The sequence below is a fragment of the Myxine glutinosa genome, chromosome 9 (assembly GCF_964187855.1).
Source record: "Myxine glutinosa chromosome 9, kmMyxGlut1.1, whole genome shotgun sequence".
In the NCBI taxonomy this organism is placed as follows: Eukaryota; Metazoa; Chordata; class Myxini; order Myxiniformes; family Myxinidae; genus Myxine; species Myxine glutinosa.
Window position 1 is genome coordinate 140,371,151 of NC_136269.1, and position 24,254 is coordinate 140,395,404.

The 24,254-nt window shown below is 50.3% G+C and overlaps 2 protein-coding genes across 11 annotated transcripts in view; one reads left to right on the plus strand and one right to left on the minus strand.

The window, feature by feature from the left end:
* Window positions 1–16,968, minus strand: part of PDCD6 (programmed cell death 6) — a 36,934-nt gene extending 19,966 nt beyond the window's left edge. For 2 of the 6 annotated variants that reach the window (XM_078785014.1, XM_068127994.2), the window contains exons 1-2: window positions 3,258–3,470; window positions 3,100–3,164 (exon numbers count right to left, since the gene is read on the minus strand). In XM_078785014.1, the coding sequence (XP_078641140.1) occupies window positions 3,100–3,158 (59 nt within the window). In that variant the 5' untranslated portion in view covers window positions 3,159–3,164; window positions 3,258–3,470. Of the gene's footprint in view, window positions 1–3,099; window positions 3,471–16,794 lie in introns of those variants that run through there. The other 4 variants (XM_068127992.2, XM_068127993.2, XM_078785012.1 and 1 more) reach the window with 4 other exon arrangements.
* A 205-nt stretch (window positions 16,969–17,173) lies between these two features.
* LOC137414080 (protein phosphatase 1 regulatory subunit 16A) overlaps window positions 17,174–24,254 on the plus strand; it is an 80,885-nt gene continuing 73,804 nt past the window's right edge. For 2 of the 5 annotated variants that reach the window (XR_010981818.2, XR_010981819.2), the window contains exons 1-2: window positions 23,105–23,535; window positions 23,721–24,023. Coding sequence is in view for 3 of the 5 variants with exons in the window: in XM_068099556.2 (XP_067955657.2) it covers window positions 23,753–24,023 (271 nt within the window). In the remaining 2 variants the exon portion in view is untranslated. Of the gene's footprint in view, window positions 17,237–22,889; window positions 22,966–23,104; window positions 23,536–23,720; window positions 24,024–24,254 lie in introns of those variants that run through there. The other 3 variants (XM_068099556.2, XM_068099558.2, XM_078785015.1) reach the window with 3 other exon arrangements.

Sequence of the window (24,254 nt, forward strand, 5' to 3'; positions counted from 1 at the left end):
CAGCTTCAAATAGTAGTGGACTTAGTACCGCCCCCTGATGCACTCCCACCTTCACCTCAAACTCACCACTGTTCCCGTCCTTCGTCCTTACAGCTGTGCACGCTCTTTTGTACATTGCCATCACTACTCTGATCAACCATTCCTCCACTCCTAACTTCCTCAATGCCCATGTCAATACTTCGCGTGGAACCCTATCGAATGCTTTCTCCAGATCAAAAAACCCAAGAAACAACTTCTTCCTCTTCTCCATGTACTTCTCCTGCAACTGCCTCACAATAAAGAGCAGGTCTGTCATTCCTTTTCCTGGCATAAATCCAAACTGCATTTCGTCGATCTTCACCTTCTTCCTTATCCTCCTCTCCAACACCCTTTCCAATACCTTCATTCCATGCTCCAATAACTTTATCGCTCGGTACGAGCCACACTCCAGAGGGTCACCTTTCCCCTTATATAGAGGGACGAGGGTACTCAGTTCCCAATCCACTGGAATGCGGCCTTTTTTCACCACCAGATTACAGATCTCTGTCATTCTCTTCACACCCCAACTTCCTGCTGCCTTCAACATGTCTCCCACAACTCCCGTCGGCCCTCCCGCTTTTCTACTCTTCATTGCTTTTATCGCTTCCTCAACTTCCTTCTCAGTTATCTTCTCTGCCGGTCCTAAAACTGGGTTACTCTCTATGTTGCCATCCCATTCATTCTCTGTATTCAACAGCATTTCCATATATCTTTTCCATCTTCCTTTAATTCCATCTGGGTCCACAACGATTTGTCCCACTTCATCCTTCAAGCAACTCACCCCCATCACATCACACCTCTCTTTCGCTATCTGCTTTGCAATCCTGAATACCGCTCTCTGACCCTCTTCCGAATCCAAGCGTTCTCCGAACATTTTCCTACATTCCCCCTGCGCCTTTGCTTCCTCTTTCTTTGCAGCCTTCTTGGCTGCCTTATAACTTTCATGCTCTGCTTTTTCTGCTCCTGTACCCTTCGCCTTCTGCCACTCCTTGAACTTCTTCCTCTTCTCGTCAATCCTCTTTCCAACTTCATCATCCCACCACCATGTTTCCGAGTGCCTCGGTGGTCCTTTTGTCCATCCACGTACCTCACCAACGGCTCCCAACAGACTATCTTTCATTGACATCCAACCACTTTCAAGCTCAACCACATCATCCTCTACCCTACTCAGCCTCTCTTTTAATGCCTCCCTTACTTTGTAATTTGGATGTTCCTGGGTTTTTGAACCACAAAGCACACGGTCATTGACGATCCTTTCATGGGTGAAAGATGCAAAAAAAATTGAATTCTGAGTTCTGTGGGTAAATGTCTCAGCGATTGGAACAGTTAAAAGTTTGGCACATTGGCATCTTGAACGCTGGAATAACTTGTGATGAAACGCAGACATCCTGGTCTGTCAAATGAGCTGTGGCCCCGTGAAGTCAAACAAATTGATGGAGGTAGCTCATTTGCATAACCGATGTGAATATAGTCCGATTATAAAACACGATTATCCAGCTTATTATTCCCCCCCCCCAAAAAATGTTTTTGTGGTGATGGGTTAGGGAAGCCTGGTGTTGGCTTAACGGTCAAGGTGGCTTGGCTTAAGATTGCAAGGTCCTGAGTTCAAGACCCTGTAAGCTGTTAAATTAACACCAGGTGGGTTGACTCAGCCTGTCATCCTTCCGATGTCGGCAAAATGAGTTCCAGATTACTGGGATGAACGAGCCATTTGAGTAACCTCCGTCGGAGTGGCGACCCGTCCAGGATTGTGCCCAATAGTCAGGAAACTGCTTTGGCAACCATATGTGTCTGAAGATGCATAAATAAGTGCTCATCATCAATGGGTTAGGGATATCCTCTAAAACACATCTCTTCAAAAAATTTAATGATACAAAAAAAATATTCAACTGAAACTTGGTACATGGCTTAATTATGATGTTACAGAACAAATTTTAGTTTTGGGGCGTTTCGCCAATTTTCACGGAGTTATGCCCTTTTTGCTTGGAACAAGAACATTCCTTGGGACCAGTCGGGGACACGTATTGCAAATCTCATTTCTCCCTTTTGTTTTATTAACTAGCCTCCATTTTCTCCTATACTGATACGAGTCCGATTCCAGTTCCCAATATTTTTTGTATCCAATAAATACCTTCAGTTCAAACACCATGATCTATTGGTGCATCTCGGTTTTACAGCTCATTAGTCGACCATACTACTCTGTACACTACACAGCTACTCCTTGAAGGTTGCCAATTGCCCTCCCACTAGTTTATCCCAATCTAGGCTATCCCAATCTATCCCAGTCTAGTACACTATAGCTCAAGGTTTGCCTTCATGAGATCGAATAACCTGACTCCACGATCCCGACCCGTTAACACAATCCTCACACATCATGTCTTGGTCACTCGTCCCCAAATGCTCGACTACATCCCATCCACCATATTGGGATCATTACTTTGAAAAAGTCGAACCCTCGTGGGCCGATCTACAAACCGCTCAATCCTAGACTAGGTTCTAGGAATTCCTCATCTGCTCCACCTCCTCACTAATCATGGACCCGATCTACCCTTGGCAAATTTAAATCCTCATAATCGGTACTCCTCCCTCAACACGTGGCATTCTGGATTCTTCACGAATCCTCATTTCCTGCTCTTCCCTCATTGCAGAGGCCCTATAAAATCATCCTATAACAATCGCACTATCCTAACAACCCCTAATCCATATCCATGTGGAATCCCCTCCATTCATTCCCTCCTGGGGGTCCGAGTCATTACATACCAGCTCTCATACATTACAAGGAACCTCGACGCTGGAGGCCTTTTGGCCCAAAGCCTGCGCTAGTACTAGTACTAGTAGTACTACCAACTTATGCTTGTTCGTCGGTGCTATATCCTTTGAAATGTTCAACGGAGCATCACGACCCATTTTGAAAAACCCTTTAGTACGACTCGGTCGGGATTCGAACCTGGAGGCTGGAGCGGACGCTCCGACAGTTACACCACGTGTTTCAAGCAATCGTGAACACATTCCGATACGGTCACAAGGACGAGATTCCACCGAAAATAATATTACTAAAATATCAAACAGGGAAAAACTCACTTCAGGAACAGTCCCCATAGTAAGTTCTGGTCCAACTGCGATACAAAACTTCCCGCCATTCGAATCTGAAATTATCAGCAAGACACCGCAAAGGATTAGTCTTCGGAACCAGATTCAAACAACGGAACACTGATGACCACGATGACTAGCTGACTCACTGACTGGTTGTGACTGTGACTGCTACAGTGCCACACGACCACACAAGGCTAATAGTAATAGTAATACTAATGCGAAAAACGACTTCCGTCTTCACTGTGCGGATGGCTCGTCTTCCTGCCTGAGACGATCTTCCTTTGTTACTACGACACACAAACCTCCCATCACTGAGAAACCAAAGCGAATTAGAAATAATAACAAACATAAAATTATGTAAGGCTTATTGGCCGGAAACGGCACCAGTGGAACTATTACCAATACACCGCAAAAGAATGCTCACGAGGGAGTACTAAGAGGGGGTACAGAATACGTTATACCGAACATCTACAAATTGTGCTTGTACATTGATCGTCAGGAAGATTCGCTCAGGTACAAACAGGATGAAGTGGAATGAATAATTTCAAATAAAATCTCAACCACCAACAGCGCATAAAAATTACCTCAGTGTGCAGGGAAAACTGTATTGATGTATTACGTACGCAAAAAAACGGGATTTGAAGCTACACACCTGCATGCCACATATACCTGTCCTTTCTCTTATGCCCGCAACTGATCCCACGAATTGACAAATATAGTCCAGAGTCCAGTGTATATACAAATATAGTCCAGAGGATAGGCCTAGTTGATGCAATATAGGAACGAATGAAAACTTTGTGTTAAAGCATGAAACATGACACACATCGACATCATTCCCACAGTGACATCTCAAATTTGGCTTTTGCTGGCGTGGCGGCCATTTTACAAAATGCTAAGTCGAACCGTCGTGAGAACCCTCGTAGCAGAGGAGCATTTTACAAAATGGCCGCCGTATCCCAGAGTAATATCCCATATATCGGAAACTAAAAGGTCATTTTTTGGTGTCTTCATATATGTTTTTGATGCCAGGGCGGTCTGGAACGACTGACTGTCGACAAGTACAGAAAATATGCCTCGAGTCATTGTTGTCAACGTGCTCTTCCAAATAGACTAAGAATTCCTGAAATATGTTCCCAAAAGCATTTAAATATATTGTTATACATGTATAACATTGGTAATACAAGGAGCAGGTTACATAATAGGTATAGCAGAGGAGCAGGTTACATAGGTCTACACAGGAGCAGGTTACATAGGTTTAGCAGAGGAGCAGGTTACATAGGTCTAGCAGAGGAGCAGGTTACATAGGTCGAGCAGAGGAGCAGGTTACATAGGTCCAGCAGAGGAGCAGGTAACATAGGTCGAGCAGTGGAGCAGGTTACATAGGTCCAGGAGAGGAGCAGGTTACATAGGTCCAGCAGAGGAGCAGGTTACTTTGTCGAGCAGGTTACTCAAGAATTGGTCGCTTCGTCTCCTGACCTGCACGTCATAGTCAAAGGAAAGTCTTTTTGGCTGCATTTCTAATGTGTTTTGGGGTCTTCTGGGTCTTTGGTTGGGTCTTCTGGGTCTTTGGTTGGGTCTTCCGGATGTTTTGGCTCTTCTGGGTCTTTTGGGTCCTCGGGGACTTTTGGGTCCTCGGGGACTTTTGGGTCCTCTATGTCTTTTGTGTTATCTGGGTATTTTGGGTCCTCAGGGACTTTGGGGTCTTTGGGGTATTTTGGGTTCTCAGAAACTTTGGGTTTTTTTGGGCGAATCAAATCTCGACTTTACATTTTTAAGGTAAGTGCACTACGTCTGAACTCGTGTTTGAAGACAAAATTACAACTGAACTGAATTAAATATGATGGAAAACTAAACATTCCATATCAACCTGGATTGTGGTTACAAATTGGGTTGTGTTTACAAATTGGGTTGTGGTTACAAATTGGGTTGTGGTTACAAATTGGGTTGTGGTTACAAATTGGGTTGTGGTTACAAATTGGGTTGTGGTTACAAATTGGGCAGTTTGGCAAAGTGGATCAGGTGAGCTGAGACAACCTGGTGGCAGTTTGGCAAACTGGTTCAAACTGGATCATATCAGTATCTCCACCACTGCCCTCTCTCCACCACTCCCTTCTCTCCACACTCCCCTCTCTCCACCACTCTGCTCTCTCCACCACTCCCTTCTCTCCACCACTCCCCTCTCTCCACACTCCCCTCTCTCCACACCCCCATCTCTCCACCACTCCCATCTCTCCACCACTCCCCTCTCTCCACCACTGCCCTCTCTCCACCACTCCCCTCTCTCCACCACTCCCCTCTCTCCACCACTCCCCTCTCTCCACCACTCCCCTCTCTCCACCACTGCCCTCTCTCCACCACTCCCCTCTCTCCACCACTGCCCTCTCTCCACCACTCCCCTCTCTCCACCACTGCCCTCTCTCCACCATTACCCTCTCTCCACCACTCCCCTCTCTCCACCACTCCCCTCTCTCCACCACTGCCCTCTCTCCACCATTCCCCTCTCTCCACCACTCCCCTCTCTCCACCACTCCCCTCTCTCAACCACTCCCCTCTCTCAACCACCCCCCTCTCTCAACCACCCCCCTCTCTCAACCACTCCCCTCTCTCCATCATTGCCCTCTCTCCACCACTCCCCTCTCTCCACCACTCCCTTCTCTCCACCACTCCCTTCTCTCCACCACTCCCTTCTCTCCACCACTCCCCTCTCTCCACCACTCCCCTCTCTCCACCACTCCCCTCTCTCCACCACTCCCCTCTCTCCACCACTCCCCTCTCTCTACCACTCCCCTCTCTCTACCACTACCCTCTCTCTACCACTCCCCTCTCTCTACCACTCCCCTCTCTCTACCACTCCCCTCTCTCTACCACTCCCCTCTCTCCACCACTCCCCTCTCTCCACCATTCCCCACTCTCCACCATTCCCCACTCTCCACCACTCCCCTCTCTCCACCACTCCCCTCTCTCCACCACTCCCCTCTTTACACCACTCCCCTCTCTCCACCATTCCTCACTCTCCACCACTCCCCTCTCTCCACCATTCCCCACTCTCCACCACTCCCCTCTCTCCACCACTCCCCTCTCTCCACCACTCCCCTCTCTCCACCACTCCCCTCTCTCCACCACTCCCCTCTCTCCACCACTCCCTTCTCTCCACCACTCCCCTCTCTCCATCACTGCCCTCTCTCCACCACACTGCCCTCTCTCCACCACTCCCCTCTCTCCACCACTCCCCTCTCTCCATCACTGCCCTCTCTCCACCACACTGCCCTCTCTCCACCACTCCCCTCTCTCCATCACTGCCCTCTCTCCACCACTCCCCTCTCTCCACCACTCCCCTCTCTCCACCACTCCCCTCTCTCCACCACTCCCCTCTCTCCACCACTCCCCTCTCTCCACCACTCCCTTCTCTCCACCACTCCCCTCTCTCCATCACTGCCCTCTCTCCACCACTGCCCTCTCTCCACCACTGCCCTCTCTCCACCACACTGCCCTCTCTCCACCACACTGCCCTCTCTCCACCACTCCCCTCTCTCCACCACTCCCCTCTCTCCACCACTCCCTTCTCTCCACCACTCCCCTCTCTCCATCACTGCCCTCTCTCCACCACCACTGCCCTCTCTCCACCACCACTCCCCTCTCTCCACCACTCCCCTCTCTCCACCACTCCCCTCTCTCCACCATTCCCCACTCTCCACCACTCCCCTCTCTCCACCACTCCCCTCTCTCCACCACCCCCCTCTCTCCAACACTCCCCTCTCTCCAACACTCCCCACTCTCCACCACTCCCCTCTTTCCACCATTCCCCTCTCTCCACCACTCCCCGCTCTCCACCACTGTCTGCTCTCCACCACTCCCTTCTCTCCACCACTCCCCACTCTCCAACACTCCCCTCTCTCCACCACTCCCTTCTCTCCACCACTCCCTTCTCTCCACCACTCCCTTCTCTCCACCACTCCCCTCTCTCCACCACTCCCCACTCTCCACCACTCCCCTCTCTCCAGCACTCCCCTTTCTCCAGCACTCCCCTCTCTCCACCATTCCCCTCTCTCCACCATTCCCTTCTCTCCACCACTCCCTTCTCTCCACCACTGCCCGCTCTCCACCACTCCCTTCTCTCCACCACTCCCTGCTCTCCACCACTCCCTTCTCTCCACCACTCCCCTCTCTCCACCACTCCCCTCTCTCCACCACTACCTTCTCTCCACCACTCCCCGCTCTCCACCACTCCCCTCTCTCCACCACTCCCTTCTCTCCACCACTCCCTTCTCTCCACCACTCCCTTCTCTCCACCAATCCCTTCTCTCCACCACTCCCTTCTCTCCACCAATCCCTTCTCTCCACCACTCCCTTCTCTCCACCACTCCCCTCTCTCCACCACTCTCCACCACTCCCCTCTCTCCAGTACTCCCCTTTCTCCAGCACTCCCCTCTCTCCACCATTCCCCTCTCTCCACCATTCCCTTCTCTCCACCACTCCCTTCTCTCCACCACTGCCCGCTCTCCACCACTCCATTCTCTCCACCACTCCCTGCTCTCCACCACTCCCTGCTCTCCACCACTCCCTTCTCTCCACCACTCCCCTCTCTCCACCACTCCCTTCTCTCCACCACTCCCTTCTCTCCACCACTGCCCGCTCTCCACCACTCCCTTCTCTCCACCACTCCCTGCTCTCCACCACTCCCTTTTCTCAACCACTCCCCTCTCTCCACCACTCCCCTCTCTTCACCACTCCCCTCTCTTCACCACTCCCCCCTCTCCACCATTCTCCACTCTCCACCACTCCCCTCTCTCCACCACTCCCCTCTCTCCACCACTCCCCTCTCTCCACCACTCCCCTCTCTCCACCACTCCCCTCTCTCAACCACTCCCTTCTCTCCACCACTCCCCGCTCCCTCCCCTCTCTCCCCCACTCCCTTCTCTCCACCACTCCCCTCTCTCCACCACTCCCCGCTCTCCAACACTCCATTCTCTCCACCACTCCCTTCTCTCCACCACTCCCTTCTCTCCACCATTCCCTTCTCTCCACCATTCCCCTCTCTCCACCACTCCCCTCTCTCCACCACTCCCCTCTCTCCACCACTCCCCTCTCTCCACCACTCCCCTCTCTCCACCACTCCCCTCTCTCCACCACTCCCTTCTCTCCACCACTCCCCGCTCCCTCCCCTCTCTCCCCCACTCCCTTCTCTCCACCACTCCCCTCTCTCCACCACTCCCCGCTCTCCAACACTCCATTCTCTCCACCACTCCCTTCTCTCCACCACTCCCTTCTCTCCACCATTCCCCTCTCTCCACCACTCCCCTCTCTCCAACACTCCATTCTCTCCACCACTCCCTTCTCTCCACCACTCCCTTCTCTCCACCATTCCCTTCTCTCCACCATTCCCTTCTCTCCACCATTCCCCTCTCTCCACCACTCCCCTCTCTCCACCACTCCCCTCTCTCCACCACTCCCCTCTCTCCACCACTCCCCTCTCTCCACCACTCCCTTCTCTCCACCACTCCCTGCTCTCCACCACTCCCTTCTCTCCACCACTCCCCTCTCTCCACCACTCCCTTCTCTCCACCACTCCCCTCTCTCCACCATTCCCCTCTCTCCACCACTCCCCTCTCTCCACCACTCCCCTCTCTCCACCACTCCCCTCTCTCCACCACTCCCCTCTCTCCACCACTCCCCTCTCTCCACCACTCCCCGCTCTCCACCACTCCCCTCTCTCCACCACTCCCCGCTCTCCACCACTCCCCTCTCTCCACCACTCCCCTCTCTCCACCACTCCCCGCTCTCCACCACTCCCCTCTCTCCACCACTCCCCGCTCTCCACCACTCCCTTCTCTCCACCACTCCCCGCTCTCCACCACTCCCCTCTCTCCACCACTCCCTTCTCTCCACCACTCCCTGCTCTCCACCACTCCCTTCTCTCCACCACTCCCCTCTCTCCACCACTCCCTTCTCTCCACCACTCCCTTCTCTCCACCACTCCCTTCTCTCCACCACTCCCCTCTCTCAACCACTGCCCGCTCTCCACCACTCCCCTCTCTCCACCACTCCCCGCTCTCCACCACTCCCCTCTCTCAACCACTGCCCGCTCTCCACCACTCCCTTCTCTCCACCACTCCCCGCTCTCCACCACTCCCTTCTCTCCACCACTCCCCACTCTCCAACACTCCCCTCTCTCCACCACTCCCCGCTCTCCACCACTCCCTTCTCTCCACCATTCCCCTCTCTCCACCACTCCCCTCTCTTCACCACTCCCCTCTCTCCACCATTCCCCACTCTCCACCACTCCCCTCTCTCCACCACTCCCCTCTCTCCACCACTCCCCTCTCTCCACCACTCCCCTCTCTCCACCATTCCCCACTCTCCACCACTCCCCTCTCTCCACCACTCCCTTCTCTCCACCACTCCCTTCTCTCCACCACTCCCTTCTCTCCACCACTCCCTTCTCTCCACCACTCCCCGCTCCCTCCCCTCTCTCCCCCACTCCCTTCTCTCCCCCACTCCATTCTCTCCACCACTCCCTTCTCTCCACCACTACCCACTCTCCACCACTCCTGCTCCCTCCCCTCTCTCCACCACTCCCCTCTCTCCACCACTCCCCTCTCTCCACCACTCCCCTCTCTCCACCACTCCCCTCTCTCCACCACTCCCCACTCTCCACCACTCCCCACTCTCCACCACTCCCCTCTCTCCACCACTCCCCTCTCTCCACCACTCCCCACTCTCCACCACTCCCTTCTCTCCACCACTCCCCTCTCTCCACCACTACCCACTCACCACCACTCCCCTCTCTCCACCACTCCCTTCTCTCCACCACTCCCTTCTCTCCACCACTCCCTTCTCTCCACCACTGCCCGCTCTCCACCACTCCCCTCTCTCCACCACTCCCCTCTCTCAACCTCTCCCCTCTCTCCATCACTGCCCTCTCTCCACCACTCCCCTCTCTCCACCACTCCCCCCTCTCCACCACTCCCCTCTCTCCACCATTCCCTACTCTCCACCACTCCCCTCTCTCCACCACTCCCCTCTCTCCACCACTCCCTTCTGTCCACCACTCCCTTCTGTCCACCACTCCCTTCTCTCCACCACTCCCTTCTCTCCACCACTCCCTTCTCTCCACCACTGCCCACCCTCCACCACTCCCTACCCTCCACCACTGCCTTCTCTCCACCACTCCCCGCTCCCTCCCCTCTCTCCCCCACTCCCTTCTCTCCACCACTCCCTTCTCTCCACCACTGCCCACTCTCCACCACTCCCCTCTCTCCACCACTCCCCTCTCTCCACCACTCCCCTCTTTCGACCACTCCCCTCTCTCCACCATTTCCCACTCTCCACCACTCCCCTCTTTCCACCACTCCCCTCTCTCCACCACTCCCCTCTCTCCACCACTCCCCTCTCTCCACCACTCCCCTCTCTCCACCATTCCCCACTCTCCACCACTCCCCTCTCCACCTCTCCCCTCTCTCCACCACTCCCCTCTCTCCACCACTCCCCTCTCTCCACCACTCCCTTCTCGCCACCACTCCCCTCTCTCCATCACTGCCCTCTCTCCACCACTGCCCTCTCTCCACCACTCCCTTCTCTCCACCACTCCCCTCTCTCCATCACTGCCCTCTCTCCACCACTGCCCTCTCTCCACCACTCCCCTCTCTCCACCACTCCCCTCTCTCCAACACTCCCCTCTCTCCAACACTCCCCTCTCTCCAACACTCCCCTCTCTCCAACACTCTTCACTCTCCACCACTCCCCACTCTCCACCACTCCCCTCTCTCCACCACTCCCCTCTCTCCACCACTCCCCTCTCTGCACCACTCCCCACTCTCCACCACTCCCCTCTCTCCACCACTCCCCTCTCTCCACCACTCCCCGCTCTCCACCACTCCCCTCTCTCCACCACTCCCCGCTCTCCACCACTCCCCTCTCTCCACCACTCCCTTCTCTCCACCACTCCCTTCTCTCCACCACTCCCTGCTCTCCACCACTCCCTTCTCTCCACCACTCCCTTCTCTCCACCACTCCCCTCTCTCCACCACTCCCTTCTCTCCACCACTCCCCTCTCTCAACCACTGCCCGCTTTCCACCACTCCCCTCTCTCCACCACTCCCCGCTCTCCACCACTCCCCTCTCTCCACCACTCCCCGCTCTCCACCACTCCCTTCTCTCCACCACTCCCCGCTCTCCACCACTCCCTTCTCTCCACCACCCCCTTTCTCTCCACCATTCCCCTCTCTCCACCACTCCCCTCTCTCCACCACTCCCCTCTCTCCACCACTCCACTCTCTCCACCACTCCACTCTCTCCACCACTCCCCTCTCTCCACCACTCCCTTCTCTCCACCACTCCCTTCTCTCCACCACTCCCTTCTCTCCACCACTCCCTTCTCTCCACCACTCCCCGCTCCCTCCCCTCTCTCCCCCACTCCCTTCTCTCCCCCACTCCCTTCTCTCCCCCACTCCCTTCTCTCCACCACTCCCTTCTCTCCACCACTGCCCACTCTCCACCACTGCCCACTCTCCACCACTCCTGCTCCCTCCCCTCTCTCCACCACTCCCTTCTCTCCACCACTCCCTTCTCTCCACCACTCCCTTCTCTCCACCACTCCCCTCTCTCCACCACTCCCCTCTCTCCACCACTCTCCACTCTCCACCACTCCCCTCTCTCCACCACTCCCCTCTCTCCACCACTCCCCACTCTCCACCACTCCCCTCTCTCCACCACTCCCCTCTCTCCACCAATCCCTTCTCTCCACCACTCCCTTCTCTCCACCACTCCCTTCTCTCCACCACTCCCTTCTCTCCACCAATGCCTTCTCTCCACCACTGCCCGCTCTCCACCACTCCCTTCTCTCCACCACTCCCCGCTCCCTCCCCTCTCTCCACCACTTCCCTCTCTCCACTACTCCCTTCTCTCCCCCACTCCCTTCTCTCCACCACTGCCCACTCTCCACCACTCCCCGCTCCCTCCCCTATCTCCCCCACTCCCCTCTCCTCTCTACATATCAGTATCTATCCTTTTTAAACGGCTTTAGTTTCCTTTTCAGTTTTTATGCCCCGGCCGACTAAGTCGCCTGATTCATTAAGTTTTCAGGTTGTCCATCCAGCTGTCCGGCTGTCCGTCCGTCCGTCCGTCTGGCCGTCATAGGTTTTCGTTACCGCGATAACTTGAGAACGGCTGAAGGGATGTTAGTCAAACGTGGTGCAGGTATGTATAATGAGGTAAAGATGAACTGATTCGATTTTGGGGGTCATGAGGTCAAAGGTCAAAGGTCAGAGGTCTTGTTAGGTAAAAATCCTGTTACCGCAATAACTTGTGAACCAGTGATGGGATTCTGACCACATTTCGTACACTTATGTACAATGATGTAAAGATTAACTGATTCGATATTGGTGGCAAAGGTCAAAGGTCAAAGTCCGTAATAGGTCTATAACTTGAGAACAGTTGAAGTGATCTAATTCAAACTTGGTACAGGTATGTTTACTGATGTAAAGATTAACTGATTAGATTTTGGGTCCCGAGGTCAAAGGTCAGAGGTCATGTCAGATAAAAATGTGATAACCTGTGAACAGCTGAAAGGATATAAATTCAAACTTGCTGCAGGTATGTATAATGATGTAAACATGTTTACTATGTTTACTGATGTAAACATGAACTGATTAAATTTTGGGGTCAAGGGGTCAAAGGTCAGAGGTCATGTCAGGTTAAAATGTGATTACTTGAGAATAGCTGAATGGATTTAAAGCAAACTTGGTACAAGTATCTTACTATAATTCACCAAATGTCCGTTTGAAGGTACCGCAAAAACGGCTCAGCCGATCGCAACGATATTAAGGGTGGGTATTCCTGGGACCCCTGGGAGTAAAATAGGCTATATTGTTTTTCCAATTTTTCCAAGTTTTCCAATTTTCCAATTTTCCAGTTTTTCCAAACTCGATGGAATAATATTTACCGATATGAACAGTGATGTGGCTTTTATTGAAATTCTACAAATACTGTTTAGATTTTGATGAGAATTATGAACCTGCCGTGAATGCGGAAGTGGACAGATGACGGCAATGCGCGGGTTTGATAATATCCAAATACAACCGTCAATCAATCGTAATGTTAAATCGTGAAACATTAATCGTGTTAATCGTTTTGTTGAAGTATCAATTGATGATTGGAATTGAGTGAATACAATTACGATTTTGAATTCGTAATTGTATTCACCCAACCGTACGGAACTTCACATCAGGATTTAAATATTTGTTTATGTCACGAATGTTGTTAAAAGTTTATTTTTTATATTTATGTTATTTCATTTGTGATTGGAGTTATGCTGTTTGGAATGAAAAAAGAGATATCGAGTTCAAGTGAATGAAGACATGCTGTGATGGTTTCTACTTTCTAAACGTGAATTCGTGGATCGCCATATGCAGATTCGCCATCGACTGGGTATCGAACAAACGTACCCATTTGTTTGCCAACGGGTACGTTTTTCATGGAAGTCCTTCACGAACTTGCTGTCCATGTCTGACGTGCGACTGAAGGTGCTACAGGAATGTGGAATTTATTGGTTTCATGTTTTAGCATTCACCGTTTCTGCATTGTCTGTTCGCCTCTGGCCTCCCACCCGTGCGTAGCACGGGTACCTCACTAGTTGTAATGATTTAACAATGAGGGCGGAGGCATATTGGTCGACGTCTGACGTGGAAGAGAGTCGTTCTATTTTACTTTGTTTTCGCTCTTCAGTTGTAATTTTTATTTGATATCTAATGTGCCATACTCTTCACATGGATTCAGTTATAAAGAAGGTGCTGCCCAAGCAGCTTCCTGAGGAATGGTTGTACTGGGTGGTTTGCCATTGCTTTCCCAGCAGTAGTTTGGGCAGGAATTTGTAATTTGTTCAGGATGCCGGCGACAGCTTGCTGACTCTTCGAGAAGGACACCGTGGGGATCTGTGACGTCCATCACCTAATGTCGGTAGACGAGATGCCTAGTTTAACGTCCATCCGAGGAACAGCACACCTTGATGATTTACCCAGTCTGTGAAACACCGGGATGATAGTTTGTAGTTGGGTCGGGATTCGAACCCAGGCTGGAAGGCTTCGAGTGAGTGTGAGCAAAAACATACCATATACAGATTTGGCATTTAATATGGAATTTTTTTTTTTCTTGACTTGGGTTTACTTTCTTAACTCAGTATATCAATCTGGTGAGTTTCTTTTACACTTTGGTGATTTATTTGTTAAAAGAACCATGTCACTGATTGTCTGTCGCAGCAAGAAGTCAACAACAGGATTATATCACAGGTGGCGTGGCAAAATGTACGGACAGGTGCATTTGATGATTGGCTTCACAGTCGCGTACAAGGGTTGTTGCGTTCTGTATTCGTGGAAAACAACTGCTGCACATCTCCAAAAGTTATTGCCGCTTCCTCTGGAGATGGTCCGTCAACTCGACAATGCTGTTTGTCATGGAGTGGTGGCTTTACGAAATTACGGCATGAAACAGCGTGCTATTGCTCGGCAGTATGGCATCACTCAAGGTCAGGTGTCAAAGATCCTAAAACGAAATGCTCAGAGGGGTGTCCCTCCTCCAATACCGAGGCCAGGACGTCCCCGCAGAACCACAAGGAGGGATGATCGCCAGCTGCACCGGTTAGTCCGCAATGGCCATACCAAGTCAGCTAATCGGCTTAGGGCTGAGTGGCAGCAACTGACAAATGTGCCTGTATCCAGAAGGCTAGTCAACCAACGACTGGTTCAAGCAGGCTATCGTGCCAGGCGTCCCCTGAGAAAGCCATGCCTGACCAGACAACACCGCCAGCGCCGATTGCAGTGGGCCAGAGAGCACCGTCAATGGCAGCCAGGACACTGGAATCACGTGATCTTCAGTGACGAGTCTAGATTTCTGGTCTATCGTCAAGATGGCCGCGTCCGAGTGCGCGGACAAGTGCATGAAGCCTACAACAAAGATTGTATAGTGCCAAGAGTCCAAGCTGGAGGTGGTGGGGTGACCGTTTGGGCTGTTTTTCATGCAGGGGGCAAAACTGACCTGGTTGTTCTGAATGGAAACCTGAACCAGTTCAAGTACAGGGCCATTCTGGAAGAAACATTGCTTCCATTTGCTCGTGCAGCCTTTCAAGGAAACTTTGTCTTCCAAGATGACAATGCACGGCCTCATCGTGCTCGCATGATCCAACACTTTCTTGTTGACCGTGGTGTAGAGCATATGGAGTGGCCTGCCATGTCCCCGGATATGAATCCTATAGAGAACTTGTGGGCAGAATTAACGCGTCAAATCGCCCACTTGGACCAGCAGCCTACCTCTGTGCGTGAATTGCAGCAGGCTATTGTCACTGCATAGCAAGCGATTCCTGTCCAAACCTTGGCAAATCTCGTGAACAGCATGCCTCAACGTGTACGTGCTCTCCTGAATGCTCGTGGGTGTTACACGAAGTACTGAACTGTAATTTTACTGTCCGTAATCCCAGTCGTAATTTAACTTTTGTTAAAAAAATTTTTGGCTAATGTGCAAAATAAAGAGATACTTCTGGAAAACGTACAGAAGTTTAACACAGTACTGTCCGTGAATTGAGTTCGATATCAGTTTACATCACTTTCAAGGATCAATTTATTTGCTTCGAAATGTCAAATGTGGTTTTTGTTTCTTTTAAAGGTCACATTAACAAAATGTAGAATAAGTTCAACATAATTCCAATGAACTTTTGGTTCTAAGTCATCTTGAAAAGTAAGTTCGCCCCCACAAAAAAATATTCCATATTAAATGCCAAGTCTGTAAAACAGGCCGAGGAGTGGCGGTGTGGATGTGTGGGTGTGCGGGTGTGTGTCAGTGTGTGTGGGTGTGTGAATATGTGGGTGTGCAGGAGTCTGGGTGCAGATTTGTGGGTGTATGTGTGTGGGTGTAGGTGTGTGGGTGTGCAAGTTTGTGAATGAGGGTATGTGGATGTGCAGGTGCGTGTGGGTGTATGTGTGTGGGTGTGTGGATGTATGACTTTGTGGGTGTAGGTATGCGGGTTGTAGGGGTGTGGGTGTAGGTGTACGGATGTGTGGGTTTGTCGGTGTAGGTGTGTGGGTGAAGTTGTGCTGGTGTAGGTATGTGGGTATGCGGGGTGTGAGTGTGTGTGGTGTAGGTATGTGAGTGAAGGTGTGTGAGGTGTGTGGGTATGCAGGGTGTGAGTGTGCGTGGTGTAGGTGTGTGTGTGTAGGTGTGTGGGTGTAGGTGTGCGGGTTCAGGTGTGTGTGTCAGTGTGTGTGAATATGTGGGTGTGCAGGAGTCTGGGTGCAGATTTGTGGGTGTATGTGTGTGGGTGTATGGGTGTAGGTGTGTGGGCGTGCAAGTTTGTGAGTGAGGGTGTGTGGATGTGCAGGTGCGTGTGGGTGTGTGTGTGTGGGTGTGTGGGTGAAGGTGTATGGGTATGTGTGGGTTTGTGGGTGTGGGTGTAACTGTGCGGGGGTGTGAGTGTGTGTGGTGTAGGTATGTGGGTGAAGGTGTGCGAGGTGTGTGGGTATTCGGGGTGTAAGTGTGCGTGGTGTAGGTGTGCGGGTGTAGGTGTGCGGGTTCAGGTGTGTGGGTGTAAGTGTGCGGGGTGTGTGGGTGCAGATGTGTGAGTGTGCAGCAGCCAGCATTGTAGAACATGTAATTTTAAAATGTCGGCACAGCTTGTGTTGTGTAATCATTCTTTGGTACCTTTTCCATGTGTACGCCTTGATTCCAGTCCCGTGGGATCATTGAAACATGATTGCAGCTCCATTTTACGGATATACATGACGGTATTTAAACCTAGCAATGGTGCACGTCATGCCGTGACGTGACGTGAACAGAAGTACATGAACCTGCTCAACCTGCAGCACAATCATGAACAGAAGTCAGAAGTAATTTTTGTCGTTGAAATATCTAATATCCAATTACAAATATCCACGATTACACGCAAATGGAGCCACAAACAATCATTTCGATGATAACGCGGCGATAATTCATCAAATTACTGCGCCCATTTTATCACCGTTACCATGGCCGTGACGTCACTTCCTGGTAACGGCGTTTCGCCATCACCTGTGGAAGTTGCACTCGGGCATTTGGTGCGGATGAAGGGACCTCATCGAACCCGATGGCAGCAACTGAAAAGCAGGTAGAAATCCCTGTTCGTGCACTTATCTTAGGTGCGTTTTCTGTCTTGTCTTGTTATTATTTGGGAAATCGTGGTGTGTGCGGCGGTGTGTGTTCTGTGCTGTTTATAAGAGTTACATCGGATAACTGGAACGAGGAAAGAACCAAACATGAAGACCATCCGATTAGTTGCTCGGGTCTACTGCAGGAGGATTTGCGAAAAAGAAGAAGAGTATACTCAGGTGCGCATTACCTTTGAGTGTGCGACACTGAAGGCGAAGCTACGTGCGGGTGTGCGCAGCGTGAAGAGCAGTTAGCTCGTTATCTAATCACTAACGAGTGGTGTTTGTGGAAAATAAGGTTTACTTATTAAATGGGATAGAATTTGGTAACCCCAGTTATCTTCGTTTCGTGAAGTCAAATTAAACGGTTCCGGTAACGACAGGCCCTGCTTTGAGGTTGTCGACTTACTACGTACGCAAACATGGCGGAGAAGATGACTCTTCTCCTTTCTCCCCCCAAAACCTCTCCACACTTTCACTGTCCACCACTCCTTCCACACTCCTTAATTTCTTCCTGTCATCCCCTCCTTTACATCATATCATCCCCTCCTTTACATCATATCATCCCCTCCTTTACATCATATCATCCCCTCCTTTACATCATATCATCCCCTCCTTTACATCATATCATCCCCTCCTTTACCTCCTTTCATCCCCTCCTTTACCTCCTTTCATCCCCTCCTTTACATCATATCATCCCCTCCTTTACATCATGTCATCCCTTCCTTTACCTCCTCTCATCCCCTCCTTTACCTCCTCTCATCCCCTCCTTTACCTCCTTTCATCCCCTCCTTTACCTCCTTTCATCCCCTCCTTTACCTCCTTTCATCCCCTCCTTTACCTCCTTTCATCCCCTCCTTTACATCATATCATCCCCTCCTTTACATCATGTCATCCCTTCCTTTACCTCCTCTCATCCCCTCCTTTACCTCCTCTCATCCCCTCCTTTACCTCCTCTCATCCCTTCCTTTACCTCCTTTCACCCCCTCCTTTACCTCCTTTCATCCCCTCCTTTACCTCCTTTCATCCCCTCCTTTACCTCCTTTCATCCCCTCCTTTACCTCCTTTCATCCCCCTCCTTTACCTCCTCTCATCCCCTCCTTTACCTCCTTTCATCCCCTCCTTTACCTCCTTTCATCCCCTCCTTTACATCATATCATCCCCTCCTTTACATCATGTCATCCCTTCCTTTACCTCCTTTCATTCCCTCCTTTACCTCCTTTCATCCCCTCCTTTGCATCATATCATCCGCTCCTTTTCACCATACCATCCCCTCCTTTTCATCATATAATCCCCTCTTTTTTTCCTCCTTTCTTTCTCCGATCATACTGTTTTCTCAATTTACATTTTCTCAGTTCAGAACACCAACACTCAGTTTCTCAGTTCAGAACCTTTACACTTGTATGAAGTAAATAAATATGGCTTCGGTATGTATTCACATCTCAGGAAGGATATTTATTTAACCCCACAAGTTATTGACTGTTATGCCTTGTTGTTTTTGGTGTCACGGTGTTGATATAAATGTTTAGGAAACGACTCGGTTGATTGTGGGCTCTGCCATCAAAGGGGAGTTCAGACCTCCTCTCAGTTGGCCTCCCATCTGTAGAAGCTCATCTACCACCAGTATCACCAACTCGCTGTGAAGCGCGTTTTCCTAATCAGCACCTGTACCAGCACACTCTGTTTCACATTCCACACACGTTTGTTTTTACTTCACATTCATTCACGTTCTTCATTGAGTCTCCATTACACCCCCGCCTCAACCTTCAGTAACCCCCTCTCAATACTGTAACCCCACCCTCTCTACCTGTATGATGAATCATACAGTGCTCCAGCTCCTACGAGTACCACGTATCGCTGTATTTATATGCTGATGACGTGCTTGTGCATAATAGCGACTAACATAGCTAGCTAGCAGTGTTGTTCCTAACTATCATCTTTCTCAATATGCAGGTGCCACTTGGAAGTAAGGTAGATCGCAGAGAGAGGGCCCAGGGCATCAGATTCAGGAAAGTGTAGATATTCTAATAGATTGGGCAAAATATTGGCAAATGCAGTTTAACATGAAGGCATGTAAGGCCTCAGTCACACTGGATCGTACGATTTCTGGATCGTGCGATTGATGGCAATCTGGCCGAGGTACGACCAATCGTCATTGTTTGCTACGCTCTCCATTTGCGATCGCAAACAGCGATTGGTCTTAGGGGTCATCGTATGATTGGTGGTACGCGTGGTTGTTGCGATCACCAACGATTGGAGAAGATCAATTGCAAGATCAATCGTAGGTAATCGTACGGTCAATCTGGCAACTTGCGACCGCTCAGACAATCAATCGTGGCGACCTGCGAACGCTCGTACTACCGATCGTGAGGTTGAACGACAGGTGGCACCACCAATCGTCAGGTGGCAGGACCAGTAGCATGACCAATCGTGCGACTACTTGACCCGCGATCATGCACGACTGGTGGTGCGACCATGTAAGACCTGTCTGCGACCTCTTACGATTTGGAATCACAGGTCAGAAGTTTTGAACATGACCATCGACCTTGCTGCGACTGATTTTGCTCTGGCGATCACCGACGACCTATGCGACCAGTCGCGCGCTCTTTCTACGATTTGCCCGCGATTCACAAAATTTTCGGTCGCAGCTAGGTCGTAACCTGGTCGCAGGCCCGGTGTGACTGGGGCTTTAGGTGCTGGAGATGACTACGTATAATGAAAATAGGGACTACATGATGCAAGGGATAGTCTTGGAGCGTGTCACACAGAAGGGTCTGGGGGTGGTAATAGATACGGGGATATGCAGACAGCACAGTGTCAGGTAGCTATAGGTATAGCTAACAGAGTTTAGGTTGTATTTGTGGGGGGATACGTTCTAAATCAAAGGAGGTAGTTTTAACACTGTATAGGAATTTGGTGAGGGCCTCGTTTAAAATATTGTATGCTGTTTTGGCCACCACATATAAGGAAGGGCATCGCTGCCATGTAGCAGGTCTGGGGTCGAGCTACGCGACTGATTCTAGGACATTTGAAGGAGACAGGACTTCATCCATTGGAAAGGAGGTGATTGTGAGGGCATTCCATTGAGATGTTTAAGATAATGAAGGATGTAAACACGATAAGTGCAGTGGAGTTTTTCAGGAAAGTGAACAGTGCTAGGGCCAGGGGACATAGCTTGAGGGTTAAGAAGATGAGAGTTCGGACAGTTTTAAGGCAGGGGTCTTTCAGTCGGAGAGTGGTTACCTCCACCACCGAAGGTGGACGGAGGTTATGTTCTCACCTCTGTCTCTGTCTGTGAGCAGGATATCTCATAAAGTTATGGACGGATTCAGATGAAACTTGGTGGATATGTTGGGTGTGTGACAAGGACGACTTGATTCAATTTTGGTGAAGATCCGGATTGGGATCATGTCTATCAGTGGGATACAAAATGTAAACTGTTTAGCCTGGCGGAGGTATGCGCTTTACCGTATGCCGTTGTAGTTAATGCATGGCCAGTGTGGATGGTAGGTAGCTTGTATCTGGATGGGTGACTATACTGGGGTTGGTGTAGCACAGGTATGATGGGCCAAGTTGCCTCCTCCTGCACCAAAGTTCCTTATGGAGCATTTTCTTCCTTTTTGTTCTGATGGTGAAATCGTTAAGGTACAAACAGGGCTATTCAAGTGAACTCGTGAAGATACACGTGACCTTTGCACATTGATCTTTTTGGGTGGTGGTCCACAGTAATGCCTGATGGCGAGCTCTCCTTCCTTTCAAGCAACCCGTCCTCCTGGAGTGAACCTTCAACCCTCCGCATCTTACCCCCCTCACTGCCTCTTCACCCTTTCCCAGTCCGAGTAGTATCAATTCCACCACGAGGCTCTTCCCTTCCGCCCTCAATTTCCCTCATTGTGATTTTTTTTCGTTTACGGTTGAATGCACTTGAATCATGTTTCTATCTCTCCTTCTTTCATTCATCGACTTGTAATACCCTATTCTCAACCTCCAACACCCTGTGTTTATAATCCTCACTCTTCCTTACATAAAAGCCCTTCCAGATGGCAAATCTCAAAAGATGTCCCCCTCCATCATTCCTCCAAGGCCCCACTCCTCCCATGGCTGCTCGGTATCACAAGCACAAGTTGATGTCATTGGTTATAGTTCTCGGCATTTAAAGAGTTCAGATGTAGTCATGCGGATTTATTCACCGTTTGTAAATGAGTAAACGTTACGATGCAGCAAAACTAAGGTGCGCTCGCTGGACAAACACCATGTAACCTGCCCAAAAAATGACTCGCACAAAGACCGCCAACACCCCTTTAGGGTGGTCGTCCATGTTACGTTGGGATCCCAGGTTCAAATCCCATATACCGTATATGTGTTTGCAAGTTGTCTACACGTGTCCTTAGAATTTACGCAAAAGTATGCCGATGTCTGCTTTTGTCTTGGTGCTGCACCTGTTCAATTTAAATAGATAGACGTGCATGTTGTTTGTCTGAACAAAGCTCACACACGCTAGACTAGAAAAATTGGAACTTTGGCCATCCTTGCTTGTTTTAGATTCCAAAGTGGCAGAAATTTGCTTAAAATCCCTCCTAACCATTTCCCCCATTGATATATTGTATGGGATAGGCTCATTCCCATCACCCCTCCCCTCTATTACTCTCCCCCTCCCCATCCTGCACATCTCTCCCCACTTGCAGCAACACTCGTCCCACTGACTTCCTTTTATTCCATTCTAAATTTGTACCCATCCCTCCCTGCATCCATAGTAAAGTTCCTATAGGACTAGGTCACTAGGGAGAAGGGAGTAAGGGAAAATTGGTGTTTACCCCCTCCTTAATGTTTATATACTCTCCGCTAATCCCCTTGCCCATCCTCACCCCATGTTTTGGTTTCGTTGATTGTATTCCACACCCCATCCTCTCTTGTACTTGTTTCCCCTTTCCTTTTACTCTGTTCTTTTTTTCTTACCCCCACCGCATCTCCCATTACCCTCTTACTAGGGTGGTCCACAATTTCTTTTTTCCGAAATGTCATGTTCTCACCCTCCAGGACTGTTCCAATACCTAAAGAAATACTGCTGGTGAAATATAAATGAAATTGAATAATATTGATGGTAGCTCATGGTCATCAAAGTTTCCCCATATGGTCTTACACTAACGTCTTGCATTACCGGGGTATTCAGGGTATTCATAACTGCATTGCAGGGTATTCATAACTCAACTTAAAATTCCTGTAAAAGTATGCGTCAATCAGAAACTGTTTCAGTGTCCATGGTAATGTAAGACGTTAGTGTAAGACCAATTGGGGAACCTTTGATGACCATGAGCTACCCATAAATATTATTCAATTTCACCTTTATTTCACCAGCAGTGTTTGTTTAGGTATTGGAATAGTTCTGGAGGGTGAGAACATGACATTTCAAAAAAAAAAAAAATTGTGGACCACCCTACCCCTTACGTTCAAAAGCCATCCCCAAAAAGTCTGGCAAAAATTGTTGGCACAAAGTATGATAATGCAGTGACATGATCCGTGCAAATTCCAGGAGTTTATTCTGCTTAAGTATGCGGTATTTTTATGATGAAAATGCATGATCATTATCCACAAGCTTTGCATTGTGTTCTCATCTCGGCCTAGCCCTAGATGGTGCTGGTGGCATTATATCTCGACACAATGAGATCTTCTGAGCACCAGGTTTGGCCCGGTAAGCGAAACGTTGCAGCGAGTATCTCGAAGACCTATCTCATGTGGAGCTGATGGGAGGGAGGGCCACGGATTATATTTGTTATTATCAAGTTGACCATCTCTTGGTTTGATCACCATCAACGTGGTCGTTTGCATCGGTTTAAGGATTTTTGTGCCACTCTGACTTCTTGGCCACTTTTGGGTAGGTTGTTGTCGGAGGTCGGTTCCTCCTGTTGCTCGTTAATGTTGACGAGGTTTATCAACTGTGAGCTAACATGTTTGCGTTGTCAAGCGCAGGTGAATGGGAATCCACTCTAAAGTTTGAATTTTGTATCTTAAACTTTGGCAGCCATTAGGATGGACTTGTGTGCCGAGGAGTAATCGGTTTAAACTCGCACAGTCATTAAGGGTTAAGTAAACTTCTTTGTTCCCCCCCGCACCCCCACAACCCCTTATACCCCTGTTTTCTGCTGTCCCTTCACTTTGCGCCCCTGGTTTCCATCAAAGACTCAGGATTCTGTGGGAGTTGACTCGTCTCGTACAGGGAGTCTGCTTGTTTCAGACGGGCACCAAATTCCTGCTTCATGCGGTGAGCTTCCTCTCCTAATAACCCGCATCAGCCTTTGGTACGACCTTGTTACCTACGGGACAGAAACATTGTCTGTGTCTTGGCTCGTGTCGGAAATTGTTGATGTTTGCAGTGAGGACGTACGACAGTTTACCCAAACAGGTGAAGTACTATTTCAGCAAAGGATTTGTTTCTCCTTTTCCAAGACTTTCCTGGTCGAGACTGATGTGAGCGTGCTATGGAGCACGAGGAGCTGGTTGCAGAAATGCCGAAAGTGGAAAGCTTGCCGGTGTCCGAACGTCTGAAGCTGGCACGTCGCCGGCGTGCGCAGCAGCTCAAGCGCTGGGCACACCATGAAAAGGAGCAGCACGGGCAGCGCAAGAAGCGGGCAACCAAGCACAAACGACCGGCCGCTTCGTCGGCCGAGCCCGACTCCTCGGCCTGCCGGGTCCACTTCCTGCCGAGAGTGGCCCTTCTGGAGGCGTCGGCACGCAACGACGTGACCGAAGGTGTGTGTGACCTATGGGAGGCTTGTACGTGCATTGAATTACATGTGGTCGTGTACATCGTGACCACATTCCTGGAACGTCACATGCAAATGTTAAAAGCCGAGCTTTCTGGGTGGCAAACGTGGTTGGTAAACACTCTGTGGAGATGAAATCCGTGGCAAAATGCACAGCAGATCGATCTGTACAATAACATGTCTGTCTGTCTGTATGTCTGTGCTGCCATTGTTCTCA